Source organism: Argopecten irradians, chromosome 7 (genome assembly GCF_041381155.1).
Source record: "Argopecten irradians isolate NY chromosome 7, Ai_NY, whole genome shotgun sequence".
Lineage (NCBI taxonomy): Eukaryota > Metazoa > Mollusca > Bivalvia > Pectinida > Pectinidae > Argopecten > Argopecten irradians.
The window spans coordinates 17361694-17387473 of record NC_091140.1 but is presented as its reverse complement, the minus strand read 5'-3'; the positions used below and the strand labels follow the sequence as shown (position 1 = coordinate 17387473).

The following is a 25780-nucleotide window of genomic DNA, read 5'->3' as shown; positions in this document are numbered from 1 at the left end:
GCTGTAGAACAGCATTTCATAATATATATCTCGGTTTTATTGTTATAATTTTGCAACTACTATTGGCGATTTTGACAACTCTCTTGTTCACATCATTTCATGACATGGAACTAGTCTATATATACCAAGTAAAGAGATCGTCAGTAGACATGAAAACTCGCTTAATTCAAACACCCGGATAACTCTAAGTTTTATCTCGGTCCCTTCGAGTTCGTATTAACCGAGTTCCACTGTATTTATGTTACAGAGGTGAAGTTGGTGTCCCCATACAAAGCCACGCCTTTCAAGGAGAAGAGGGTCACACTACGATCAGCCAAGTCACCCAGGTCTTCACGCAAGCTATCTCTATCAAATAGAAGTCTAAATGAAGGTAGGCCACTTTGCCGAGACATTTCTAAGACCTGTCTGCCATAAAATTCAATTAAAAAGGCAAAGATTGGAAAGACTAATTCTGCTTCATAACTATAGAACATCCTCAGGCCATATAGGAACTAGACATAATGCATTATCCATTCACTGTAAATCTACTTACTTTCGATTGCAAATGAAGTTAGTATATTTTTGCAATTTAATGAAATCGCTGCATGTGAATTCATGGTATATATATATGTAGAAAGCATGAAATTAAGTCGCGACAAATAGAAATTGCTTTGCAGAATATCGACCAAAGTACGGGTATAGATATTGGTGTTTTTGAATTCAACTGAATCAAATCTCCATATTTTGATATTTTATCTTTATTCAAATTCAATTTTATTTGTGGAGCTTTATCATATTCATCTTTTAAACAATTCTCACATTCTTGATTTCTGATAACAACGCATATTTTCCCCATGATTCGCCAAATTGATTTTTCAATGCAACTCCTAGATATATTGTAAAACACAAATCAAAACGTAGCTACAGATTCTGAGGAAGAGCACAAGAATGTATTGTGTTGTGAAGTTTGGTTTTGTCACAGAAATCAGTGTGAAAAGTCATTAAAACATTGTAATTGAGTACATTCCTTGAGAGATTGCAAACTTTGATGAAATAAATTGCTTTGAGTTGACACCTTTTGGAATGCTTTTACTGATGAAATTTCACAGTAGTTTTTCGATGATGTCTTCTCCTTTCATGATAATTGTTAATTGTTTTTTAGTAACTATAGACTCTATAGTGTTGTCAAGTTTTTATCATGGATCTAGGTGTTAATTGATATGTTTTCACATATTCTACAATGAATGATAAAAAAGAAAAATGAAACAATGATTTAGATGAAAAATAACAAAAATTGAAAATATTCAATTATTATATGGTAAAATTATTTTAAAGTTGACATTTGTATCTTGAAGTGTGAACTTATTATGTGATGTTATCATCTTCAGCACTTCAGTAAAACCTACTCATCACGTATCGCTATTTCATAAAATCACAAGATATTAACATCAAAATTATTTTTCCTTTTAATAATTTAAAGTCCCTTGCTTACCATATGTCATCAACTCCATTTGAATTGTCTTCAAAATTAATTGAATTTTAAATATTTACGACTTTGTTTGGGTTCGTGTGTGCTTGCTCATTTGATCGACTTTTTGCGCCTGGTCTGTTACGTAATATCCATTGCTTGCGTCCTGATCAAACAGATATAAGGTACATCGGTATCGCTTTTAATGGTCATTGTTACATTTCTCCTAGAAGTTTAATCTTCTCACTACAGTGCATCAAGGTATAATCCAGCGGGGTTCATATGGGGAATTTTAACTTGATCATCCCTAAAAATTCATAATAAATTGTTCTAGTCTTTGAATATTATAAGAAATCATAATTCATTGAGGTACAATATGGGGGTATTGGTGTTTTTCAATTTATTATTTAATGAAATACCTTATTAGGAAAAGCTCAAATCCTATTACTTGTATTCATCGCAATGCCATAAAGGACTTCAAAATATGAATTCAAAACATTTTGAGGTTCTGTATGAGGCATTTTCAAATAATAATTTATTTGACTTTAAAATGTGATGACGAGGTCAAAGTTTGAGTGTCATAACTGATTTTTTCCCAATTCTGATTCATTAAGGTTTTATAGTCTAGTTAGTGAGGATTAAGTATAGGTAAAATATTTGGTCAAAAACCTATATGTCACTATTAAACTAAAGACATCCCAAATTATCAATGAAGAATGGCTTTTTCTTCTAGCAATTTCTCTTAGTAAACTAAAGGTGGGCAAGAGAATTACAAATGTACAAAATGAGGCACCTTACTTAGGAATGAGAAAAAATATTAGTTTTCCATTGCTTTATGTTCTACTTTCTCAGTGTCTTTTTATGTAGGCCTGATGAATATCATTTATCGCCTCAAAGTCTTTATAAAAAGAATAGCAGAATGATTCAGATTAGACAATAATTTTCATTGGGTTCAGACATCAATGATTGCTTGGCTATATATTTTAACTTATCTCTGATTTATTAACCTTATCTATTTGTCGCAGAATACCAGGAGTCTAGGTCCGCCCGCAGTTCACCGCTCTCATCACCACTTTCATCGCCTCGAATGTCACGCAAATCCAGTGGTCGTGTCGTGTCCGCTGTAAGTATACATTTATAAGTTTTAGGTTATACAGTTCAAGGTCATAGACTTATAGGTAAAAGTTGATAAAGGTCAAAGTTGATAAAGGTCATAGTTCAATAAAACAAATTGAAACCTATTCTTGATAGTCATAGTTTGATCAGTGCTGTGTTAATTGCAGTCTTTTTCTTTCTGAAGTTATGTTGCAAATCTTGATCTGAGTGAACTCTATTTCTAAAGACCAAACATCATTGCGCCAAATCATTATCTGTTTTTCAAGGTCATACATTTAAAATCCCAAGTCATTATCATTTCAAGTGCTTATGGATTATTTTAATTATACCCATACTAATTTCTACCTGTCTGAATGCAGGGCTAGATAGAAGGATAGCCAAATAAAGAAAAATAGTTGTTTTCCCAACATTTTGGTGTAAAATGTAGATTTGTTAATTCATGATTTACAGTACAATATTTTAAATTTTTAGCCAAAGTACAGACTGCAAGAGGGACTGGATGGGGGTAAGTGAATATTTAGACATTTTTTTTTCTCAGGGGAACACTCACAAACCGTAGAGTTTCCATCATTTAATTTAATCATTGTAACAGTGATGTCAAGGTCAAAATGAAAGCAAGAAGTCAGATTAGACAGATAAGGAAATAAATGTATTTTGATTCACGGAAAAAAATCTCTAGTCATAGTGAATATTTACAAGTGTGTGCTATCATAAACATGAGATTGTAGGACAAGAAACGGCAAATATACCAAAAAAAAAAATGAATGCACAATATAGATCAGATTGAGTGTCCATTACAGAGGGCAGACAGACGATCTAGAGAGATTTCCTTATCATAGTCATATTAGGGACAGTCTAATCTAGTAGTGTTTCTGTATATTGTATTCCCATTAACTTTACTAGGGTATGTTCTGTGTCTCTAAATACAAGGTTAATGGAATCGATAAGACCAGTCGTAGTCAGATTGAGCAGCAATATCTGATTAATTCTCATTCCTTCACTCTGTATCAGATTCCTTTTTCATTCACATTAAATGGATATTTTCTTTCAAATTAGTTGTAGTATTCTGCAGGACCAATCAAGTAATTTTGTTTCCACTATTGTCCACCAAAAGTATAGAGGTCATTTAAAACTTTGTACCGACAGAAATAGGAAAGATAAGTTGAAACTTTTGCCAAAATTACTATATAAAAGGACGATTAGAGAGCAGAATGCGGTTGGAGGAATTTTTTTCTATGACCGTGAAAAACAGAATCACACACGGTGGAGAAGTCTTCATTCGCATTTTTATGCCTAACTTATTTCATGGCGATTCTATGGTTCTATATGGTGTATTTGAAGTATTTTTGCGGCGACTTATAGTCACAATTTCTTATTGTCCATGAAAAACACAAAATCTTATCGCATGCAAAAATAAGTTGTTTTTCAGTACTTTATTGTTAAAATAATCTTGAAATGAGTCATCAATTTGGGGCAATTGGAATAAAGAATCTGTAAATGATGTTAAAAAGAAAAATCCTATTTATTAGCCGACTGTCAGTGTATAATACAGATATTTATATCGCATCCCAATAATCGATACTGAATGGCATCCTAATTTAAAATCTTGTTTTTATAATTTCGTCATTCACTCAAGAATTTCAGAGATTTCATCATCACATTTAAACCACAGTTTTCGACTTTAATTTCCCCTTTTTTGATATCAAACGCTAACCACAAATGGACTTCGGTGGCGGTTAATCATCAGTAACAGGGAGTCAATGTGCCCCCATCAATCAGTCGGAGTAATTATAATCTCCAAGGTCTCCGGAGGGTTTAGGCAGGACCGAGTATTTTAATGGATCCCCTTGCCTAATGAGTTTTAGATGACAGTTCTATGACTTGTGCATGTAAATGTTGTGTAATGTACTCCTTGGTGGTCCTCCAAAGACGAGTCAATCATCTTAATTTTAACCAACGATTGTCTTCAGTTTCCACTGAATAAGACTTATCTTATATACGGTAGCTATCGTTTGTACTATCCCGGAAGCTATATTTAACAAACACATGGTGTGTTTTTCTGTCGTTAAGCCCATATATGGCAGAAATGTCAGCACATTATATCAGAGTTAACAGTTAAAGCAATTCCCCTCTACATAACATACTCTATGGCAGGTCATTTCTACAGGGGTGATATTTTCTGGGAACATAAATATTGTTGTTCTCATGAATTGATATAAAACACATACTAATTATGTAAATAAATTATAAGTCATATACACATTTTTAGCATGATTGCAAGATATTGATTCATTGTGGCTAAAATTTTCACATTTTGTGTCAAAATGGCTAAATTTTTAATCTTCATGTATTTAACCCCCTATTTCATTATAAACTATTGAGCATAGAATGAAGAATTGAATTTTTACCAGAAGGAAACTAAAACAAATAATCATACACTGCCTTGACTCTGATGACGGCCATCTGTCAGAAATCTTCTGTCAGTCGTCCAGAGCTACGTCATCGCAGCTAGAAGGAACTTGCTTTTGTTTGAACTAACTGCTGTAGTTTGCCTTTTTTATCAGGTTCTTACTTGATAAAACATTTTCTCAGGAATATAAATATTTTTCAGAGAGCTACGCAGGTCCTCCAAGTCTTAGCAAGAAATATGAGATTGGTCGAATCATTGGGGAAGGCAACTTCGCTGTCGTCATGGAATGTATAGACAGGTATGTTACTGAAGCAAATTACCTTTTACAGAATTACCTCGAAAAGAATTGCTCTTCTTTTACAATTTTCCTTGAGACTTTTGTTAATTTTTTCTTACATTCTGTTAAGAACCCTTTTACCACATTGGTGCACAGTCATTTGAAGGCCAATACCTAATTAAATAATTTTTGTTTTTGCTCAATTCATTCGAGTTAGAGTACCTCAAGGAATACAGAGTTCAGCATATTAGTGTGGGAGGAAGGTAGATATATGATCGTTTAGAACCATTTGTCCAATGAATATGACCTTTCCTATGGAGTGAACTTTTATGACTTTTTTTACTTAATGACCTTTCATGACCTTTTAAACTTTGTGACCTTCGACTTGGAATAACCTTTTGTTCCAATGAACTTTTATCAAATGTTCTTAACAGAACTCTTATGCCATGTTTCATAATGATCTTTCTTGACCAGTCACTCATTGACCTTTTTTGACCTTTGCAGGACAACCAATAAGAGGTATGCCCTAAAGAAGATTGATAAAACCAAGTGTAAAGGAAAGGTAAGTCCAAGAATGGTGTTGCCATGGAGACCAGGTATTTACACACCAGATTTTAGATGTTGATTACCTGAGATTCATAAGTGAATTCTGATTTTCCCTAAATACCTAGTGTTATTCATGGACTGAAAAAGTTTAATTAATTTACATTTACTTATATGTACATTCTCTGAACTTTTTTTCTGTATTCTAAATTTTAGGGATTAAATATTGAATTCATGGTAGGGATAAAGACATATCTTATGATAACAAAGAATTTAAACTTATCTTAAAAGTAAAGGGTCAAACGTTGTCCTATCAATAAGATTTCCCTTTAGTACTATAACATGGGTATGTTTTTGACAGGAACAAATGATAGAGAATGAAGTGTCGATCCTGAGGAAGGTACAACAACACCCCAACATTATCACACTTCTGGAGGAGTTTGACGCTAAAGATGAGCTATATCTAGTCATGGAATATGTCAAGGTATGGTGTAGTTTGATGCTAAAGATGAGCTATATCTAGTCATGGAATATGTCAAGGTATGGTGTAGTTTGATGCTAAAGATGAGCTATATCTAGTCATGGAATATGTCAAGGTATGGTTTAGCCAGATGCCAAATATGAGCTGTATCTAGTCATGGAATATGTCAAGGTATGGTGCAGTTTGATGCTAAATATGAGCTAAATCTAGTCATGGAATATGTCAAGGTATGGTGCAGTTTGATGCTAAATATGAGCTAAATCTAGTCATGGAATATGTCAAGGTCTGGTGCAGTTTGATGCTAAATATGAGCTAAATCTAGTCATGGAATATGTCAAGGTATGGTGCAGTTTGATGCTAAATATGAGCTTTATCTAGTCATTGAATATGTCAAGGTATGGTTTACTTTGATGCTAAATATGACTTTGATGCTAAATATGAGCTAAATCTAGTCATGGAATATGTCATGGTATGGTTTATTCAGATGCCAAATATGAGCTGTATCTAGTCATTGAATATGTCAAGGTATGGTGTAGTTTGATGCTAAACATGAGCTGTATCTAGTCATGGAATATGTCTAGGTATGGTGCAGTTTGATGCTAAATATGAGCTAAATCTAGTCATGGAATATGTCAAGGTATGGTGCAGTTTGATGCTAAATATAAGTTGTTTCTAGTCATGGAATATGTCAAGGTATGGTGTAGTTTGATGCTAAATATAAGTTGTTTCTAGTCATGGAATATGTCAAGGTATGGTGTAGTTTGATGCTAAATATAAGTTGTTTCTAGTCATGGAATATGTCAAGGTATGGTGTAGTTTGATGCTAAATATAAGTTGTTTCTAGTCATGGAATATGTCAAGGTATGGTGTAGTTTGATGCTAAATATAAGTTGTTTCTAGTCATGGAATATGTCAAGGTATGGTGTAGTTTGATGCTAAATATAAGTTGTTTCTAGTCATGGAATATGTCTAGGTATGGTGCAGTTTGATGCTAAATATAAGTTGTTTCTAGTCATGGAATATGTCAAGGTATGGTGTAGTTTGATGCTAAATATAAGTTGTTTCTAGTCATGGAATATGTCAAGGTATGGTGTAGTTTGATGCTAAACATGAGCTGTATCTAGTCATGGAATATGTCTAGGTATGGTGCAGTTTGATGCTAAATATAAGTTGTTTCTAGTCATGGAATATGTCAAGGTATGGTGTAGTTTGATGCTAAATATAAGTTTTTTCTAGTCATGGAATATGTCAAGGTATGGTGTAGTTTGATGCTAAACATGAGCTGTATCTAGTCATGGAATATGTCAAGGTATGGTGTAGTTTGATGCTAAACATGAGCTGTATCTAGTCATGGAATATGTCAAGGTATGGTTTACTTTGATGCTAAATATGAGCTGTATCTAGTCATTGAATATGTCAAGGTATGGTTTACTTTGATGCTAAATATGAGCTAAATCTAGTCATGGAATATGTCATGGTATGGTTTATTCAGATGCCAAATATGAGCTGTATCTAGTCATGGAATATGTCAAGGTATGGTTTACTTTGATGCTAAACATGAGCTGTATCTAGTCATGGAATATGTCTAGGTATGGTGCAGTTTGATGCTAAATATAAGTTGTTTCTAGTCATGGAATATGTCAAGGTATGGTGTAGTTTGATGCTAAAGATGAGCTATATCTAGTCATGGAATATGTCAAGGTATGGTTTACTTTGATGCTAAATATGAGCTTTATCTAGCCATTGAATATGTCAAGGTATGGTTTACTTTGATGCTAAATATGAGCTAAATCTAGTCATGGAATATGTCATGGTATGGTTTATTCAGATGCCAAATTTGAGCTGTATCTAGTCATTGAATATGTCAAGGTATGGTGTAGTTTGATGCCAAATATGAGCTGTATCTAGTCATGGAATATGTCAAGGTATGGTGCAGTTTGATGCTAAATATGAGCTATATCTAGTCATGGAATATGTCAAGGTATGGTGCAGTTTGATGCTAAATATGAGCTAAATCTAGTCATGGAATATGTCAAGGTATGGTGTAGTTTGATGCTAAACATGAGCTGTATCTAGTCATGGAATATGTCTAGGTATGGTGTAGTTTGATGTTAAATATGAGCTGTATCTAGTCATGGAATATGTCAAGGTATGGTTTAGCCAGATGCCATATATGAGCTGTATCTAGTCATGGAATATGTCAAGGTATGGTGTAGTTTGATGCTAAATATGAGCTGTATCTAGTCATGGAATATGTCAAGGTATGGTTTAGCCAGATGCCAAATATGAGCTGTATCTAGTCATGGAATATGTCAAGGTATGGTGTAGTTTGATGCTAAATATGAGCTAAATCTAGTCATGGAATATGACATGGTATGGTTTATTCAGATGCCAAATATGAGCTGTATCTAGTCATGGAATGTGTTAAGGTATGATAGTGTAGTAGGGTCACTTTGAGCCATATAGAACATGTCATTGTCTTTCACAATATTCAAATATCTTTCTGCTATTAGGTTGGACATTGTCCAATGTCAATATAATGTGACAAGGTGGGGTGTGCGACTCAATGTCTTTATCAGCTTGTTATAGTGAGATTATATTATAATGTAGCCTTAAGAGAAAAGGCTGTAGCTACCTTACAATCAAATCAATTACCTAGGCGTGATTCTTTAGAAGCACAAAGGATTGATTTACACCTCTGTTTCAGTATCAGGAGTTTAAACAGAGTTTAAAACAATATTAGGTCTCCATGTCACAGTGGCAAAATGTATAGCTTAAAAGAAGGACAATGTTAATTAATGGGGGTAAATTGCATTTTGATAATTATGTTGTTTTTTTTCTTTTAGGGAGGTGACCTGTTTGATGCAATAGCCATGGCGACCAAGTACACAGAACAAGATGCTAGCGGCATGTTCTACAACCTTTCAAGTGCACTAAAATACCTACACAATCTCAACATTGTCCATCGTGATGTCAAACCGGAGAATTTACTGGTAAGCATGGTGCACACAATCTCAACACTGTCCATTAGGAAGTCAAACCGGAGAATTTACTGGTAAATGGTGTACACTATGTGTACTTTGTTACGCAGCCACATAGACATGTTTATAGTTTAACCTTATGCAGTCATCTTTTCTTTTGTTCTATGGATGGTATGTATAGAGTATATAAGATTTGAGATAATTGAACAATTAGAGATATAGAAGACATTTTGCATCAGTGAATTTTCTCACTTATCTGAGGGAAAGAAGGTATTTTATCACACAATAAAAAGAATGATTAATGTATACAAGACAATAGTATTGAAGATTTAGATAATTCAATGTCCTATTGGTGTTAAATAAAAATACTTATTCAGCCGATGTCTACTTCCATGACGACATACTTATACAGATATAATCACACGAATAAGATATTTTTGTTGTTGTAGGTATTCCAACACACCGACGGTACAAAATCCATCAAGCTTGGTGACTTTGGTCTGGCCACTTATGCCACGGAGGTTCTGTACACAGTGTGTGGCACCCCTACTTATGTGGCACCAGAGATCCTTGCAGAAGTGGGGTAAGATATGGCTGAAGTTACCCAGACACTCTCTCTGATTTTCTTTCAGTCAATTAATAGTACCGTATTCGACCCAGGGCGCTTAAAAAATTGAAGCAACTCAGGGGGTGCTTAATAGAAACAATTTTGGACTTGCCTTTCATAAAATTATTCTACAAAGTAAGCAATAAATCAATTTGCTAAATAAATTTGTAAGAAAAGTTTTCATATTTTCCGTCTGGATTTTATTCAAAGTAAGTGAAATTGAAGCCTAAAAAAAGGGAGGGCGCTTATAGGGATGGGGGCGCTTATTTGGTTGAATACGGTATGTAAACTAAGGCTTTTGTAGATATACTCCTTATGTGTAAAATTGTAGTACATCAGTAACCAGGAAAATCTTGTTTAATTAAGGACATGTATATTAAGGTTAGAGTTATTTAACCTGATAAATATGCACTAATGTAACTGATTGTTCCAGGTATGGGTTCAAGGTAGATGTATGGGCCGCCGGTGTGATTCTGTACATATTACTGAGTGGGTTTCCTCCCTTTGTCAGGTAAGTGTTACACAAGCAGTGTTTATTGATAACATAACAATGAAAGAAAATATTCATTATATTTGTGTATTATAACTAAATGTACACATAAGTAGATGAAATTCTGTAAACAAATGTGGGTCGTGATGGTCTAGTGGTTAAGACTTACTGCCATATAAGTACCAGCTCCATAGCTCAACCTCTGGGTCATGTGTTTGACTGATTGTACCTAATTGTGTTACTGCTCATCAACATTTCCTGTCAGACTTACTGACTAGCATAGTTTCAAGACGCATTTGTTCAATCTCATACGCAGAAAGAAATTAAATTGAGGTATTTTTAATGTTTTTTCATCTTTTCTTCTGTTTATCGGATTTCACAAAAAATATATATTTGTTTGGGTGAAACCTGCCTTTAAAAACTTTTTCATACAACATCTTTTCCTTGGTAGTAATTAAGATTTGACATCCTGGTGTGTATCAAGGTTACTCTGGTTATCTCCCTTGGCTTGAATTTGAAAACTCGGAAATTATGAAGTTATCAATTTTGTTCAGTTTTCAAAATGTCTTAGAAAGATTTACCGAGTATGTTTAATGATGTTATTTTTGTCAATAAGTCTGAAAGCCAATTAAAGTCTATGTAGATATCAATTAAATGTATGTGTTTGTATTGTAGTACAAATAATGACCAGGAAGAATTATTTGACCAGATTTTGGATGGCAAGTTTGAGTTCACACCACCATTCTGGGATGATGTTTCTGACTCAGCAAAGGTAAATATATCTCAGACTTCCGAGATGATGAGAATTGAGTTATCATCAAATAGGAAGCAAATCCATGGTTTCATTTAGTGTGTAGTGTTCAGACAGGTAAAAGAACTGGGAACCCTGTGAAAGGCCCATCCTTCAAATTTGTTTCAATTGTTCATATATAAGCCCCACCCTCAATTTCCAGGTCAAAACACCCTGACTGATACACCAATAAGTGTGGTATTTACTTGGTCACTTTAGTTGAGAGCATGTCTTAATTGTGCTCTATACTTCATTCACCTCTTTATCATCCTCAATATTCCGGGGGTTACTATCGCTGTATCACCATGGATATATTGCAGATATAAGGACAGTGATAGAAACCCGTGGAATATAGAGAGCGCCTTTTATTAACTCATGAATGATGTTTTAGATTGTAATTAAGAGAAAAACTATTTCTAATCCAATGTAATTCAATTTATCTTTAACTCACCTGTATATTAAATCTTTATTTACCTCTATATCCATTATTTTTCTATAAGGATCTGATAAGTCAGATGTTAGACGTTGACCCTGACAGACGTCTCTCAGCTGCAGACATCCTAACACACCCATGGGTTGCTGTAAGTACACAGAATTTTTAATCACTCAAATTTTCAATACAAACCTATTTTATTAAAGTACTTTGTACATTATAAATTTAAGAAAAATATGAGAAGAAATGTGAAAAGGTGGCATCAACATTGAACTTTGGGTGTCATATAAAACTTTTCACATAAGAAATATTGACCCCAAGCTGAAGCTTCAAAACTTTTGACATCAAAATTTAGAGGTACCTTGACCATCAGAAAATGTTTTTTAGATATTGACGTCAAGATTAAATTGTTAACCAGAAGGTTGCAAGCTCTTTAGCACAAAGTTTAAATAAAATATTTAGGCATCAAATTGTGATGATTCTGTTCTCAGCATCAAAGTTGACCTCAATGTCAACTGTGTGGTGGTCAACTTGTAATGTTTATATCTTAACCATGATGTCAATTTCTCAGAAAAACTGAACTTAACACAAAAATGTTCAGCTTGTGAAATCAAGGTAACAAGTAAAAAGACTTGATTTTGAAGTCGAACTCCGTTATTCTTCATGTCAGAAGTTTTTTCATTCGATACATAAAGAGTTGCTTACCTTTATTTTATAGGATGACGTGGCCAAGAACGAGGATATGCATGGAAACATTACTTCTAGTATAAAGAAACACTTCAAGAGGAAGTCCAAGCCGTCCCTCAGTACTGCTGGTATCAGGATAGTCACTGTAAGTATATAGGTACACAAATTCAGAAAAGAAAAAAAAAAGAAAAAAATGGGATAGGTAGCAAAAATGACTAAGGTATATTTAGAGTGTTGCAAATTATGAAAATAAACTTATTAGACCAATTAATTCCACACCTGAAATTATCTTAGATTATTAGTAATTTTGACATGTCCATTCTTACTGGTAAATTACTTCGGACATCACAGTAGCAACGACAAGGCATATATTACATTGCATAGTTAAGAAGGTTGTGGATCACAGATCTGAATACTGGATGTTTACATCGATTTAAAATGTGGAATAATTCCTTAAAAGTTTCATTAACCTGTTTTTCTTCTCTCCTTACAGAGTACAGCCCTGGACAAGGCCTCAAGGTTTTTCCCAGGAAGAAAGGCAGCTCTGTCGGTCCAGCCACAGGAGAATGGAGACGAGACGTTCTGATGTGTCTTCAGAAGAGACATTCTAATGTATCTGCCAACATGCTCTACAGTATTAGTCTATGTCTGCTGAAGTCTTCTCTACAAATAACTTCAAAACAAGCTGCAGCAATTAGTTTTGTATCGGAACTTCTGCTCCAAGTTTGAGGAGCATTCAATGTACCTGGTATTGAATCCCTTTATTTATGGTTGAGAACCAACAATTCTTCCTTTTTTCCCCATCAAGATACTTGTGGTAACCAGAACAACTTAATTCCATGGATAGTTTAGTATTTCAACACAGCAGGAAAGTTTCTTCTAGAGATAGACGTTGGTAGAAGGAAATTGGTCTAAATTAGTCAAATTTCAAAAATCATATACATTTGGATAGCCGTTTGAAAAAAAAATACCAACCTGGTATTCAAGCAACTTTTTAAATATTTTGAATTTGAATATTCATTATTTTTCAAACTGCTGTCAGAAGTTGGTGCATTTTTCAGGAGTCAGGACTAATTTTTATATCAGTGGAGATAATCAACATAGTTTATGAAATACATGCTCAGATTAAAGTTGAATGTATACCATTTCACTGATTTCACTAAAAATTGTCTTTGAAATACTATTTACAGGAAATACATAAAACATGAGGTATGAAGATTATAAAAATAAATAAAGAAGTCGGCTTGGAATTATTTCTTTCAGAAAACTGTCAAAACTGATAAGGTTTTTTCCCAGTACATGTGAAATACATTTCAGCATCTAATATCACAATTCACCAAAAAAGACCAGTTTAAGCTTTAATGATCTTTCATTATTGTATTATATTTACATATTTGACTTTTAATGTACATTTGTACCTGCCCCAATGTAATATATATGCATAGGACTTCATGACAATTGTGGGCATCCATGAATCTTGTAAGATTTTCTCCGGTATTCTAGCTGGATGAAATTCCATCCTTTTTAAAATGGAGTTACGATCACATATGCTCATGATCAGTTTGGGACATTACCCTCTAGAGTATAAAGGATGTTGCAAGTCAAATTAACTTGTATATAGATTCTGTATTCATTATGTAATATAGATTATGTCATCATTTATATCAATTATGTCATGTAAATAATGTAAATACTAAGTGCTTTTTAGAATACCTATATTGTAGGTATAGGTAATGATCATTAAGCATGCAAATAGTGGCAACATTTTTATTTATTCTCACTTGTTTTACCAATTGCAATCTCATTTTTGCCTGTTCGGAGAACCATACAATACAAACCCTCTGAAAATAAGATTAAACATTAAAATATTGCACGATCGAAGGTACAGTACCCCTGGTACTTGGGTTTCGAAAGGTTTCTTCCCCAAGAGAGATTACCTAGCTACTACGTACTAAAGTTTCATTGTTTTAGAGTCAACAGCTTTAGAGGTAAAGCTCATAGAGGTGAAAAAAATGGTCATAGCAAAGTGGTCTTATTACAAAGGCCAGCTTGTGTTGAAAAAATATGAAATTGGTCACTATGGACCAAAAGGATGTGTAGTCTAACTAAGCAGGTGGTTGCTATAACAGGTTTTGCTGTACATATATTTTTGTCAGATGCTGGTGCTACAATTATTTAGATTTTTTAAATTTATTTTTTCCCTATTCATGATTATTCATGTTTAATGAGCGTTTTGCTTTTCATTTCAATACACTACATATATTGTAAACAAATCATTATAGCACTGAATGTGTCAAGTCCCCAGGTTTAGCCATCTAGAGATAAAATGGTTTGCTGTACATATTGCATATTGCCAAAATGAAAGGGCACATCGCACATTCCCTTCAAAATTTGCTTTCTATATTCTTGAATAAGGTCCCATTATATTGAAATATTTGTTGTAATACAGAAAATATTATATTCTTATGAAATCATGTAGAAACTTTATCTTAAAATATTAAAAGTTGTAATAATTTCAAATTCCTTAATTCCTGATGGTTCACTATTGGTGTTCAGAAGAAAATTTTAACTTTCCAGGTTTTTTGTTGTTTTTATCTCATTTGTAAATCTGTCCTAAAGTTTTACTTGGGCATCCCATGGTTTGGATCGCAAAGGTTCTAGTTTAACTAAACCCAAAGTTCCATACTTTTTCTGTTCCTATCACCGGTTTGAAAATATTTTACAATACACATGGTGATATGTAAAAAGATTTCTAAGATTGCTAAATCATTTTATAATTTGTTTGAGAATATGGTTTCATTATTGAGAAATTGAACAGACATAGAACAATAGTATCAGTGGATTTTATGAAACAGCATCTTTAACAAGCTAAATTGTTAATGTTTTAGAAAAAAAAAAAGGTTATCAACTGTTAAAGCTGCATGAGAGTATGTCATGATTAAGGAAACTTGTGTTACAGTAATATTTCGTGATTATCTATACAGAGAATATTTGCGGAGGTTAAATTTCACGGTTAACTAATTCCAAGAATTCTTTGAACTATTATTCTTAGGTAAGTCATTGAATTTCTGAATATTTTGCTGGTGTTTAGGCCTAGTATTTGCGGTGAAAATGCAAATATAGCGAAAATAACCGCCAGAGAAATTCAACCATTCAACAGTATAATTCCTAAATACATAAATGAACTCCCCTTTCACTGCAAACAAAAACTGGTCTGGATATTATATGTCACTCAAAGAACTGGATCCAAGTTATGTTCACTTTGTACTTAAATTCCAATTAGTGTGAGTTTTTTGAAAATTTCAATGAATTATGTTTTATTCTAGAAAGGAAACTAATGTTTTTGTTCTGTATGATTATATCTTCTAAATAAAATTATGTACAGTGAAAAATATTTCTGGACACTGTACACAAACTTATTTTTGTGTACAATCAAATTTTGCATATTTCACAGAAGTATAGAATTCACATGATATCGTTGTGTGTTTTTTCTGTATCAAAATTGAAGGAGTCATTCAGCAAGAAAACACGAAATTAGATTGACACAAAAATAAGTAGGTATACGGAAGTTGTATATCAATATTGTGTTTTTATATCAAATCATACCAATATAATTGTATGGCTTAGTTATTGAGATATAACATTTTGTGATATAATTCTGCAAATATCATGCCTTAAGTTTATAAATGCCTGGCTACAAATATCATGCATAAGATTTCTGGTTGGTTTAGACTTTTTGAAAACTTTGGAGAATTTTTTCAATCCTGTGAATTTTGAGACAAGACACAAATTGGTCTATTATTTCCGCTCAATTTGCTCAAGTGCTTTCATGAAGTTGATTATGCATACCACAATGATTGTCTCTTTATATCTCCAATATCTATTATGTATGCACATTTTGTATCCTACCAGTGATAGGCACTTATGGAGATTAATCTAATTTTTGATAACTTAATAATTAATATCTAAAAAAAAGGCTTATTGCCAGTAGAATATGCCAATATGATAACCTTTTAATTTTAATAAAATATTTGTTCCAGGTTCAGCCTTTGCATTATTCATAAGTTCTAGCATAAAAATTGTCTTCTCTGTGTTGCTTTTCAAATCTGCTGCATGTACAAATACTAGTCTTTTTAAAATTTGTGAAATATGCATTTGATATGGCTTCATCAAATATCAATTATTTTCAAGACAATATGATTTCACACCATTATCTGTACGCATGTTTTCATCTTGTTAGCCTTATTTGGTATCATTGTATGGATCAGTTTTAATAATTCAAAAACCAAGGTTAAAAGGTCATGAAACAAGACAAAATGTATGCACGAGGCCGGAATTGGGGAACGGGCTAATCGAGGATTGATCTTCAGCATGCCAAGCAACTGATTCTATCATTTAACTTAAATATTGTTTCTAAAAATATATGAAAGACTGGCACCATTTTTTGCCTCAGAATTTGAATTTACTAGAATATACATGATCTTTTTTAACTATAATATTTTAAATCAGTTTTGACTTTTGAACAGTGTTGTCTAGACTTTGTTTTCTCTTTGTTTATCCATAAATCTTCTGTAACTTTTGAAGTCACGGTAAAATTATCACTATGGTGACAGTGTGATCATGTCAAGGGAGGTAAGCCTGTGTAATGATACAAAACATGTCCGTTTATGTTGCTAACATTGTATGTTGTCAGTTTATCACTTTAAGTGATTTTAACCAATCAAATGATCAAATAAAAATCGTTCCAGAAATAAATTTGTATTATTTCTTGATTTCAAATGTACAACCTGATTTCCCAGAAATAACACTGCACTAGCTCTCCATTTTCACATGATCTGCCTTAATTGTATCAGATACCAATAGTGGACTTCCTACACTGCAGAGTCCTGGTCCCATATTGTTCATCTTTCAGAAACTGGGAGGAAGGCTATTCATCTTGCTATAGATTACACATAGAATCAGAGATACCATATCTTTCATAGCAACACACTAAGAATTATTTAGCACCATTAATAAATCTTTCACTATAGAAATAACAAAATTATTAGCACTTATGAGCATCAATACCAACAATCTTTAACATTTAGCCGATCACAACCTAAATACATGATTTTGATTTGATTTAACAACCTATAAGTCCATGTGCCTCTGTAACACCTCCCCACTCATGGACAAATCATTATTTATCATTCCTAATCTTGCGGTCAGCTTGTTTGAGTCCAATCCAGGTATTGAGCTGTTTTGCACGTATTTTACTCCAGATGACATGGTCAGTTAGAGAGAGGATCTGGGCAGCAGCAAGACCAGCAGCTTCTGGGTACATCACAGTAGCACAGCCAAGACCTGCAACACAAGTTTCAATATAAAGAGCATGCAAAATCCTTGGTAGACGTTCATGCCAGCATGCTACAAACCTAATTTCATATACCTTGGCCTCTAAAGCTATCAAAGCATCAAAGATACATGTATTTAGAAAAATTGTTGAAGCAAAAATTTTTAAAAATTAAACAGAAAACTTGATGCTGATTAGACAAACCAATGGAAGCCAGGGGCAGATAAGCAAAGACTATCTTTGGCAGAAGTAAAACCACAGTTGTACCTACCAGAAGGCAGCCTCATTGAGGACCATATGTCGTGGGCGGCCCACTCCCCAGATAGAGGTGGACAGTTGATGACTGGCCATGATGAACTGCCAGATAACACCGGTCCCAAACCGTTACTCCGTCCAGCTACAGCTATAAACACGGTGGGGATACCTTCACCTGTCCAGGCGAGGATTATCCATAATCAGAAATAATAAACAGTATACTAGTAGGAATATGAGTTTAGTATGAAGCATAACATTGCTATCGTTTGAAGAATTTCATGTAATCAGTTATGAAAATCGTCTTAAAGAAAGCAAGACCATCAGTGCCTTATAATATAGGCGATACAGTCTGGACATGATTCTTCATGTACATAAAAATCAAAGGTCAGAACAACGATTGTAGGTCACTGTGACCTTTTTGGAGCACACCTAGGTAAACTATGTTGCAAGTTCAATTGCTTTATAATATAGACACAGTCAAAACAAGTTCTTTTTTTTAATTGGAGGTCAAAGGTCAAACATCTTCCACAAATCCTACTGACCTTCATATTCAGCCAGAATCCGGAGCGTTTCTTCAGTGCCCTTGTGGGCAGATGTGACTCTCAGTTCGCAAGGAACACCCAATGACTTGCAGCTTGCTTGAATCTTTTCTCCATGGGGGGAGTCGGATGCCGACCCCATCAACACAACAGCTCGTGCAGCCGGCTTAGGGGACAGTAACTGAATGGGAATATATATTATGTAACATTTATTGGAAAAAAATTATTCATTTCGTCCTTCAAATCGCTAATATTCATAATTTTATTGCATGATTTAGTTGTTTGTGTTATCCTTTTATCATGATCAGGGCCCACTGAATACCTTTAGGAGCTAAAGACTTAGTTAATTGTCTGATTTTTCAGTTAGTGGCTCCCTCCTCCTGGTTATGTTAAATACCTTACTCAGTAACACTCCGGGTGTAAATTCCTGAACTCTCTCTGCCACCCCTTGGGTGTAAATACAGTCAAACCTCGATGTATCGAAGTTCAAGGGACCGTCAGAAAAACTTTGAAACATCGAGACTTCTAATTATTCGTGGTTGAAATTAGACCATTTTTTTTTTACCATGACCAACTGTGGTAGTTTTGTACATGTCGTCTCCGTTCCGTAAACTTTATAATCATTGTATTTACCACAAGCAAAACTAAATAAAAACGAAGTATGCAATTAATCACATGTATCGCCACATGTATTGCTATTGTTAGCAATACATACGTATATTATAAACAAGACTTACATGTACTAGGCCTAACCCATGTACAAGTGTTCGTTTGGTGACTATATATTTAAGCGATGGTTAATATTACGGAATGAATATTAAAACGAAACTAAAAAGGAGGAACCGAAAGCGCTACAACACCTACAAAATACTTCGATTTAGAATGATCGATTTGCTCCAGTATTTATGCCAAAGTTGTGCAATGTAATAGTTTTGAGTATGAGTTACTAATAATGTGGCTAACTGTATCTTTGCCGTACTAATGATTTAATAACATAGCTTGTAAAAACAAAGCACCAGGTATCAGTCTGATTAGTGATATTAATTATCTTGATGATATCAAGCTAGCAACACAAGCTGTCATAATCCCTATTGTCCGGCGAAGGGCCGTCGCGAGACAGCTAGGTGTGACAGCATGCCGCAGAGTATCGGCGAACACCTGATCTGTACAGGTAAATTTTTATTCGAATCATCGAGTGTCAGTTACCTATGATTCTATAACAAATGGTCCATGAAAAAAGTTCGATACACTGAGAACTTCGATTCATAAAACTTCGATTCATACATGGGTTAGTTAGTAATGTTATATAGTGAAGAAATTCGGGACCAGACAAAAAGTTCGATACAGCAAGAAATTTGATTCATCGAAGTATCTTAACTCTCTCTGCCATCCCCCGGGTATAAAAACCTGAACTCTCTCTGCCACCCCCTGGGTATAAATACCTTGACTCTCTCTGCCAACCCCTGGGTATAAATACCTTGACTCTCTGCCAACCCCTGGGTATAAAAACCTGAACTCTCTCTGCCAAACCTGACTCTCTGCCAACCCCTGGGTATAAAAACCTGAACTCTCTCTGCCAACCCCTGGGTATAAATACCTTGACTCTCTCTGCCAACCCCTGGGTATAAATACCTTGACTCTGAATGGGTATAAATACCTCGAATCTCTCTGCCAACCCCTGGGTATAAATACCTTGACTCTCTCTGCCAAACCCTGGGTATAAATACCTTGACTCTCTGCCAACCCCTGGGTATAAATACCTTGACTCTCTCTGCCAACCCCTGGGTATAAATACCTTGACTCTCTGCCAACCCCTGGGTATAAATACCTTGACTCTCTCTGCCAACCCCTGGGTATAAATACCTTGACTCTCTCTGCCAACCCCTGGGTATAAATACCTTGACTCTCTCTGCCAACCCCTGGGTATAAATACCTTGACTCTCTCTGCCACCCATTCAAAGTTGCGTTTGACAGTATCTAGAGCTTCCTTGGTAACCTCCTTCAGTTCTCTGTAAACTTGTTTGTCCTTCATCAGACGACGGTCCCCTGCTGGCCACAGGCGCCACGAGTCACTATCTATGGTGTCCGCTAGTACAATCTCGCCTGCCAATACAGTCAAACGTTAGCTCAATCTCTGCAGAACCAAAACCATAACTTAACTTACCAGTTATCCTTGTTAAGAAGTATTCAAGTAAAATTTCTTGAATATATAGCGTCATGAATTTTTTTTTACTTTAGACCAACAAAACCCTTTTAATTACTGTAAACAGGGTCTTCAATTTTAGTTACTTAAGTTCAACAGTATATCTATATTTTGTTTTAGGAGCACACGAAAGTTCAACAGTATATCTATATTTTGTTTTAGGTGCACACGTAACAAATGCAAGATTCCCTTGCATAAACTATGTTAACAGTGAAGATTCATTTCGCTGTTTTGCTGTCTGGCACAGTGATAATCAACCGACGCATGGTAATTAGGACGACGGTGGGAAGCCTAAATAGACCCGCGTTATTAAAATAAGGATTTAATTTATTTAAATTAAATTGTTAAGAAGGTGATGGTAAGTGTAGTATTAACGGTAAGTTAATAACTTTTGTAACTCTATAAAATTATCAATCTCGTTTTACATTCCCATTTAAAAAATTAAAATCTGGTTTCGGAAAGGTAGTGGTCCTTTAAGCACAATTTAATAACTTAAGTTCATTATAAAGTCTCTGAGAGTTCCTGGTTAATTAATGATAAGATCATGAAAGTGTAATTACGAAATTAGCAAATGCATATAATAAAACATATAAGATTAAAGTTGAAGTTTGGGATACAAATATTTTAAAGGACCACTACCTTTCCAGAGCAGAATTTTAAGGTTTCTTAAAAACAATCATACCATAAGATACATATCGATGGGCGTAAGATGAGGTTACAACACCATATATATGCAAGAATTCTTGCATAACATACGGTAACAGTGCAGACTGCAGATTCATTTTGGTGTTTTTCCATCGGACACAGTGATGTCAACTACCGTGCGGTATTTAGGTCGCCGGAGAGAACCAGCGTTATGAAAATTAACATTTTATTTATTCTTATTAAATTGTTCAGAGGGTGATGATAAGTGCAGTATTAGCGGTAAGCTTTTGTGATTCTACACACAATATTGATCTTGTTTTACATTTTCATTTTAAAAATTTAAAGCCTTTTCGGGAAGGTTAAAAGAGGGCCTTTAAATACACTTAAATAGTTTTAATGATTCTACTTCAAAAATCAATATTAATTTTCATGGAAAAGCTGATGTACCAGTTGCTTTGACAACCCCGTATTCTACTTTCATGTCAATAAGGCTGCAGTCTAACGCTGACCAACACCTCTCCAGTATCTCAAACACAGTGATAGTAGTCTTCCTCATAACATCCAGCTCATCTGGCCCAATCAGAACCCCGCCTACTCGTAATTCTGCAGCTACACACTGTTCATAGGACCACAGTGGATCATGGTTGGCATCGTCCTGAAAAACACATTGCATTCTCATATCGACCATAAAAATTCATATCACTGCTGGAATTGGGTAGGGTTTTATATCATTGTTTCTTGGGGAATTTCACTGTAAGACTATTCACACAACCGTCAACGCAATGTTCAGTGTTGGTTCCACTTCCAATTATTAACAGAGGGTTACTATGCATATACAACATTCTTATCTTATCAAAACTTTATTACCTTGAAGAATGTTTCCAGTTTTGGCAGACAGGTTCTCCAAAGTATTTTTTATTATTCAGAGAATCATTTCACCTTGAAGAATGTTTTGTTGTTTGGCAGACAAGTTCTAATTCCAAAGTATTTACATTATTGATTATTCAGAGAATCATCACTTTATATCTTACCTTGAAGAATGTTTCCTGTTTGGGAGGACAGAAGCGGAATCCCTCTTTCACACCCTGATGCCTTTTGAGGAATGAGCCTGTGGCAACTCTCCTTGTTACCCACTCAAGAGGCACCATGTCACATTCCAGTGCCACAAATTCTGTCTCCGAGTGCTGACTTTTAAAGTGGGTCTTTATTCCTAAAGAAAAAGAGCATCTTGCAATTTGTACTTTCTTAATCTCAAAGGGCTGAAGAATTTTGACCTCGAATAAAAATGATTATGGTACATACCCGGGTATGAATGTATAAAAATACACTTGTACATGAACACTCCTATTTCTGACAAGACAAGATGGTATTTTTATCCATATACCAATACCATATCATGTCTTTTGTTTTGTGAAAATTCAACTATCCACACTGGGAGTTGGTGGGAATATTAATTTTTTTTAAGACCGTTCATTTATTTCATGTATAAAAAGACCACAAAGTCTGTGTTTTTTCAATTTTGCATTCAGAAAAAAATTATTGGCCAAAAAAATATTGCGTAATGCCTAAATGGGATAATTTTTTGCACTCAAATTTACACAAAGGACAAATCCTTGGTTATTGAAAGAAAATCAAATTTGAATTTTTTACCAGCACTATTGAGAAGTTTGAACAAAGCTGATGTAGTCGCTGTAGAGATGGCCGCTTTGCCCTCCATATCATGTGCCCTTGCTCCATCACCTGCTGTGATCCGGTCCTTTGATTTCAACATCACATGGCCAGGCAAGGATTCAAGTTTGTACACAATCTTTGTTTTCCCTTCATTTAGTACTGGTCCAAGTACGTAATTACAATCTCCATTTTCTGAAATTACGTGAAAAACACAGAATGTAATTGTTTTCTCTCTCTTTCAAACATGTTTTCTTAGAAAAAGATGTAACAGTGTGCATGGGTATTATATGGAAGCCATTGATCAAATGGTGCCAAACACGGCCTGCTTCAGGAAAGAAAAGCCTTGCAACTAATGTTTAATAAACCGATTGTCTTGCAAGTTTCAATTTGGTGCAGTGAACTACAAATAGGAGCCTAGTAGCAGCAGTGTTTTTCCTGGGCATTTTGGGAAATTGCCACCTGGTGAAAATTGGAAAATATTTTGAGATAACAGTATGAAATGAAAAACTTTAACAGTGTTTATGGGAATTTTGGAAAAGGTAGAAATAAACAATTATCCTTCTCTAAGAATCAAGTGTAAGAATGTATACTATAAAATATGATGTTCAGACTTGGGATTTCTTGATTTTTTTTGTTTCGTCGCACAAAATAGGCGTCAACTCACTGATTTGGGAAATTTAGACATAGATTTGGGAAAAAATAACAAGAAATACAAAATTGGGAATGGGCCTTATTTCGGCCCGAAATATATAGGTAGGAAAAACACTGAGCAGCCAGTAGCATAATAAAGCGACTAATTTACATATCACGTAATATCAACTGATTTACGTACCCACATGATCCCATGATAACGTTTGGGCAGGACTGTTACTGTTTCTATTTATGATGGAATGATCATTAAAGGATGGTATCTTGCACTGTCGTCGTATATAAGTTGGAAACACCTTTTGTTTTCATTCGATTCAGATGTCAGTCAAATGTTTGTAACTAATGTGTATAATGTTCAAATGATTCAAACATTTGCATGACGTTGAAAATAAACAATATGACATTAGGCTAGTTTCTGAAATATTATCAAGCTGATTCGCTCCATTAATAAAAATACCGGAATATATTGCTGCAGGGATTTTGCCAGCTATTTCAGGCTTCATCGTCCGCCGCCATTTTCGAATTCCTACACGTGTCAAAACAACACTGCAAGCAGATCAGCCCTTTGAAGTTTAATCACGATCATAAGCTTATTTTGCTAGGACAATTGTACGTAAAATTTGTTCATTATTTAGGTTCGAAAGTGTTAATATTTGCAGACACTATCATGTTTAGTTATTGCATTATTAGGTTACGATCGTCTGTAGCCTAGCTTTTTCACAAACAGACTTGTATTTTTTAAAACAAGAACCTCACATTTGAACATTTTTTGTTACTCAACAACACGGTTGAAATCGATGTTAAACTACATAACATAGCACTGTATGTTTGTATACTGTAAAGGGTGTTTTTATTATGGAATATATACAAAATAGACATCACATATGTTAAGGTCAAAATATTGCAATACATATCACAATACAGCTGTTGTGTATCACAATATATCGTGGTACGCTTCTGCCATATCGCGGCAGCCCTAGTATCTTGCACTGTCGTCATATATAAGTTGGAAGATTTAGATTACAAAGGGTTTTGTTCCATCACCACTGGAGATAAGTTCCGTACAGACATTATTGAGTATGTATTGGATAATTTCCGAAACCTGTCCTGTCAGTCCATTATTAAAGAGAATAGTACCAAGCTCTGAAGGGCTATAATTTAGAGCTGTCATCATTACAAACGATATCAATGTATTGATGATTTTCATCTTCCGATAAGATATTGATTCCTATTTTCCAAAATTGATACAATTACCGAAATTGTACATGATAACCTTCCTATGACCTAGTAGTGTGGGAATTTCAAATACCTGCGAATTGTGTATCATTTTTTACAGTATACCACCGATGATATAGTACATAAAACAGCCGTTCCAGATTTCATCTTTTTCTCAACAACACCATTGTTTTGATATATATCGGTAGATACATGTGATAATTTCCTTTCAATATATCGATACATAAGTTAACATTTATATCAATGACAGCTCTAGGCTATATGTACAGTACCATTACCTGCTACTCTGTGACCCAGATGCCAGAAGGTCAAGGTCATTCACTTACTCTATAATCTTCAGAGCTGTTGAATTTGAAGATAAAGTACAAGCCCTTGATAGTGAAGAACTTTGTGCACTATTTATCTATAACTTTATAAGCTAGGCCTAACTAAAACTTCCATATCAATGGAAATTAATGTGAAACTAATGCGCTTTCATTCCACCTTTTAACCGATTTATGTTAGAAACCCAATCAAATTTTGTGTTAGTAACATATTCCATTTGAAAACGGAAAAAAATATGCATTACAGCCAATAATTGAAGTTTCATATTATAGCGCCTTTTTAACTTGTGCAAGTCTAAATGGCAGCAATGCATTCTGATTGGTGGATTACGATTTAGGATTTCAACGTGACAGTGGTTCCCGCCACCATTCGGATGGAAAGTTGTTAATAACCACTCAATTAGTATATAGATATCACTAATATATAACTTGAGATGTCATTTATTATTTAGAAGTATACGGTACCTGTTCCGTTCATTGTTCTTCTCTTGTTATGTCTCGATGAAGCAGCAGGTGCGTGGAATCCGCGTACGTCGACTGATTAGAACTTCCACACGTGCGACTGGACGAATCACTTCGATCTGTTCCGACAAAGAAATAGTTTTACGTGATTACGCTATTTTCTTCCTTCAAATTACAAATCAAATAACACCCTGTTGATGTTTG

At 34.4% G+C, this 25780-nt stretch overlaps 2 protein-coding genes across 2 annotated transcripts in view; one reads left to right on the top strand and one right to left on the bottom strand.

Annotated features, from left to right (window-relative positions):
* The window catches only part of LOC138327725 (serine/threonine-protein kinase DCLK1-like), a 51062-nt gene extending 34045 nt beyond the window's left edge, over positions 1 to 17017 (top strand). The window contains exons 5-17 of the mRNA XM_069274045.1: positions 248 to 370; positions 2473 to 2570; positions 3035 to 3068; positions 5175 to 5271; positions 5755 to 5812; positions 6155 to 6277; positions 9121 to 9267; positions 9705 to 9838; positions 10296 to 10373; positions 11028 to 11124; positions 11643 to 11723; positions 12294 to 12407; positions 12756 to 17017. Coding sequence (XP_069130146.1) covers positions 248 to 370; positions 2473 to 2570; positions 3035 to 3068; positions 5175 to 5271; positions 5755 to 5812; positions 6155 to 6277; positions 9121 to 9267; positions 9705 to 9838; positions 10296 to 10373; positions 11028 to 11124; positions 11643 to 11723; positions 12294 to 12407; positions 12756 to 12848 — 1277 coding nt within the window. The 3' untranslated portion in view covers positions 12849 to 17017. The remainder of the gene's footprint in view (positions 1 to 247; positions 371 to 2472; positions 2571 to 3034; positions 3069 to 5174; positions 5272 to 5754; positions 5813 to 6154; positions 6278 to 9120; positions 9268 to 9704; positions 9839 to 10295; positions 10374 to 11027; positions 11125 to 11642; positions 11724 to 12293; positions 12408 to 12755) is intronic.
* On the bottom strand, positions 17005 to 25728 carry LOC138327724 (multifunctional protein ADE2-like). The gene is made up of 8 exons (XM_069274044.1): positions 25580 to 25728; positions 22887 to 23099; positions 22268 to 22446; positions 21684 to 21891; positions 20322 to 20491; positions 18392 to 18569; positions 17866 to 18024; positions 17005 to 17605 (listed from the first exon to the last, which is right to left on the bottom strand). Exons 1-8 carry the CDS (start codon positions 25590 to 25592, stop codon positions 17442 to 17444), a joined length of 1284 nt encoding a protein of 427 aa, XP_069130145.1. The 5' UTR covers positions 25593 to 25728; the 3' UTR covers positions 17005 to 17441.
* Positions 25729 to 25780: the final 52 nt, after the last annotated feature.

Bases quoted from the DNA above. Each gene is read 5' to 3' on its own strand.
- LOC138327724 (XM_069274044.1), bottom strand. The intron at 21,892-22,267 runs GTAAGATATAAA...TGTGTTTTTCAG, and splicing joins AACAGGAAACATTCTTCAAG to GACGATGCCAACCATGATCC. The intron at 18,025-18,391 runs GTCAGTAGGATT...TCGCCTGGACAG, and splicing joins GATTCTGGCTGAATATGAAG to GTGAAGGTATCCCCACCGTG.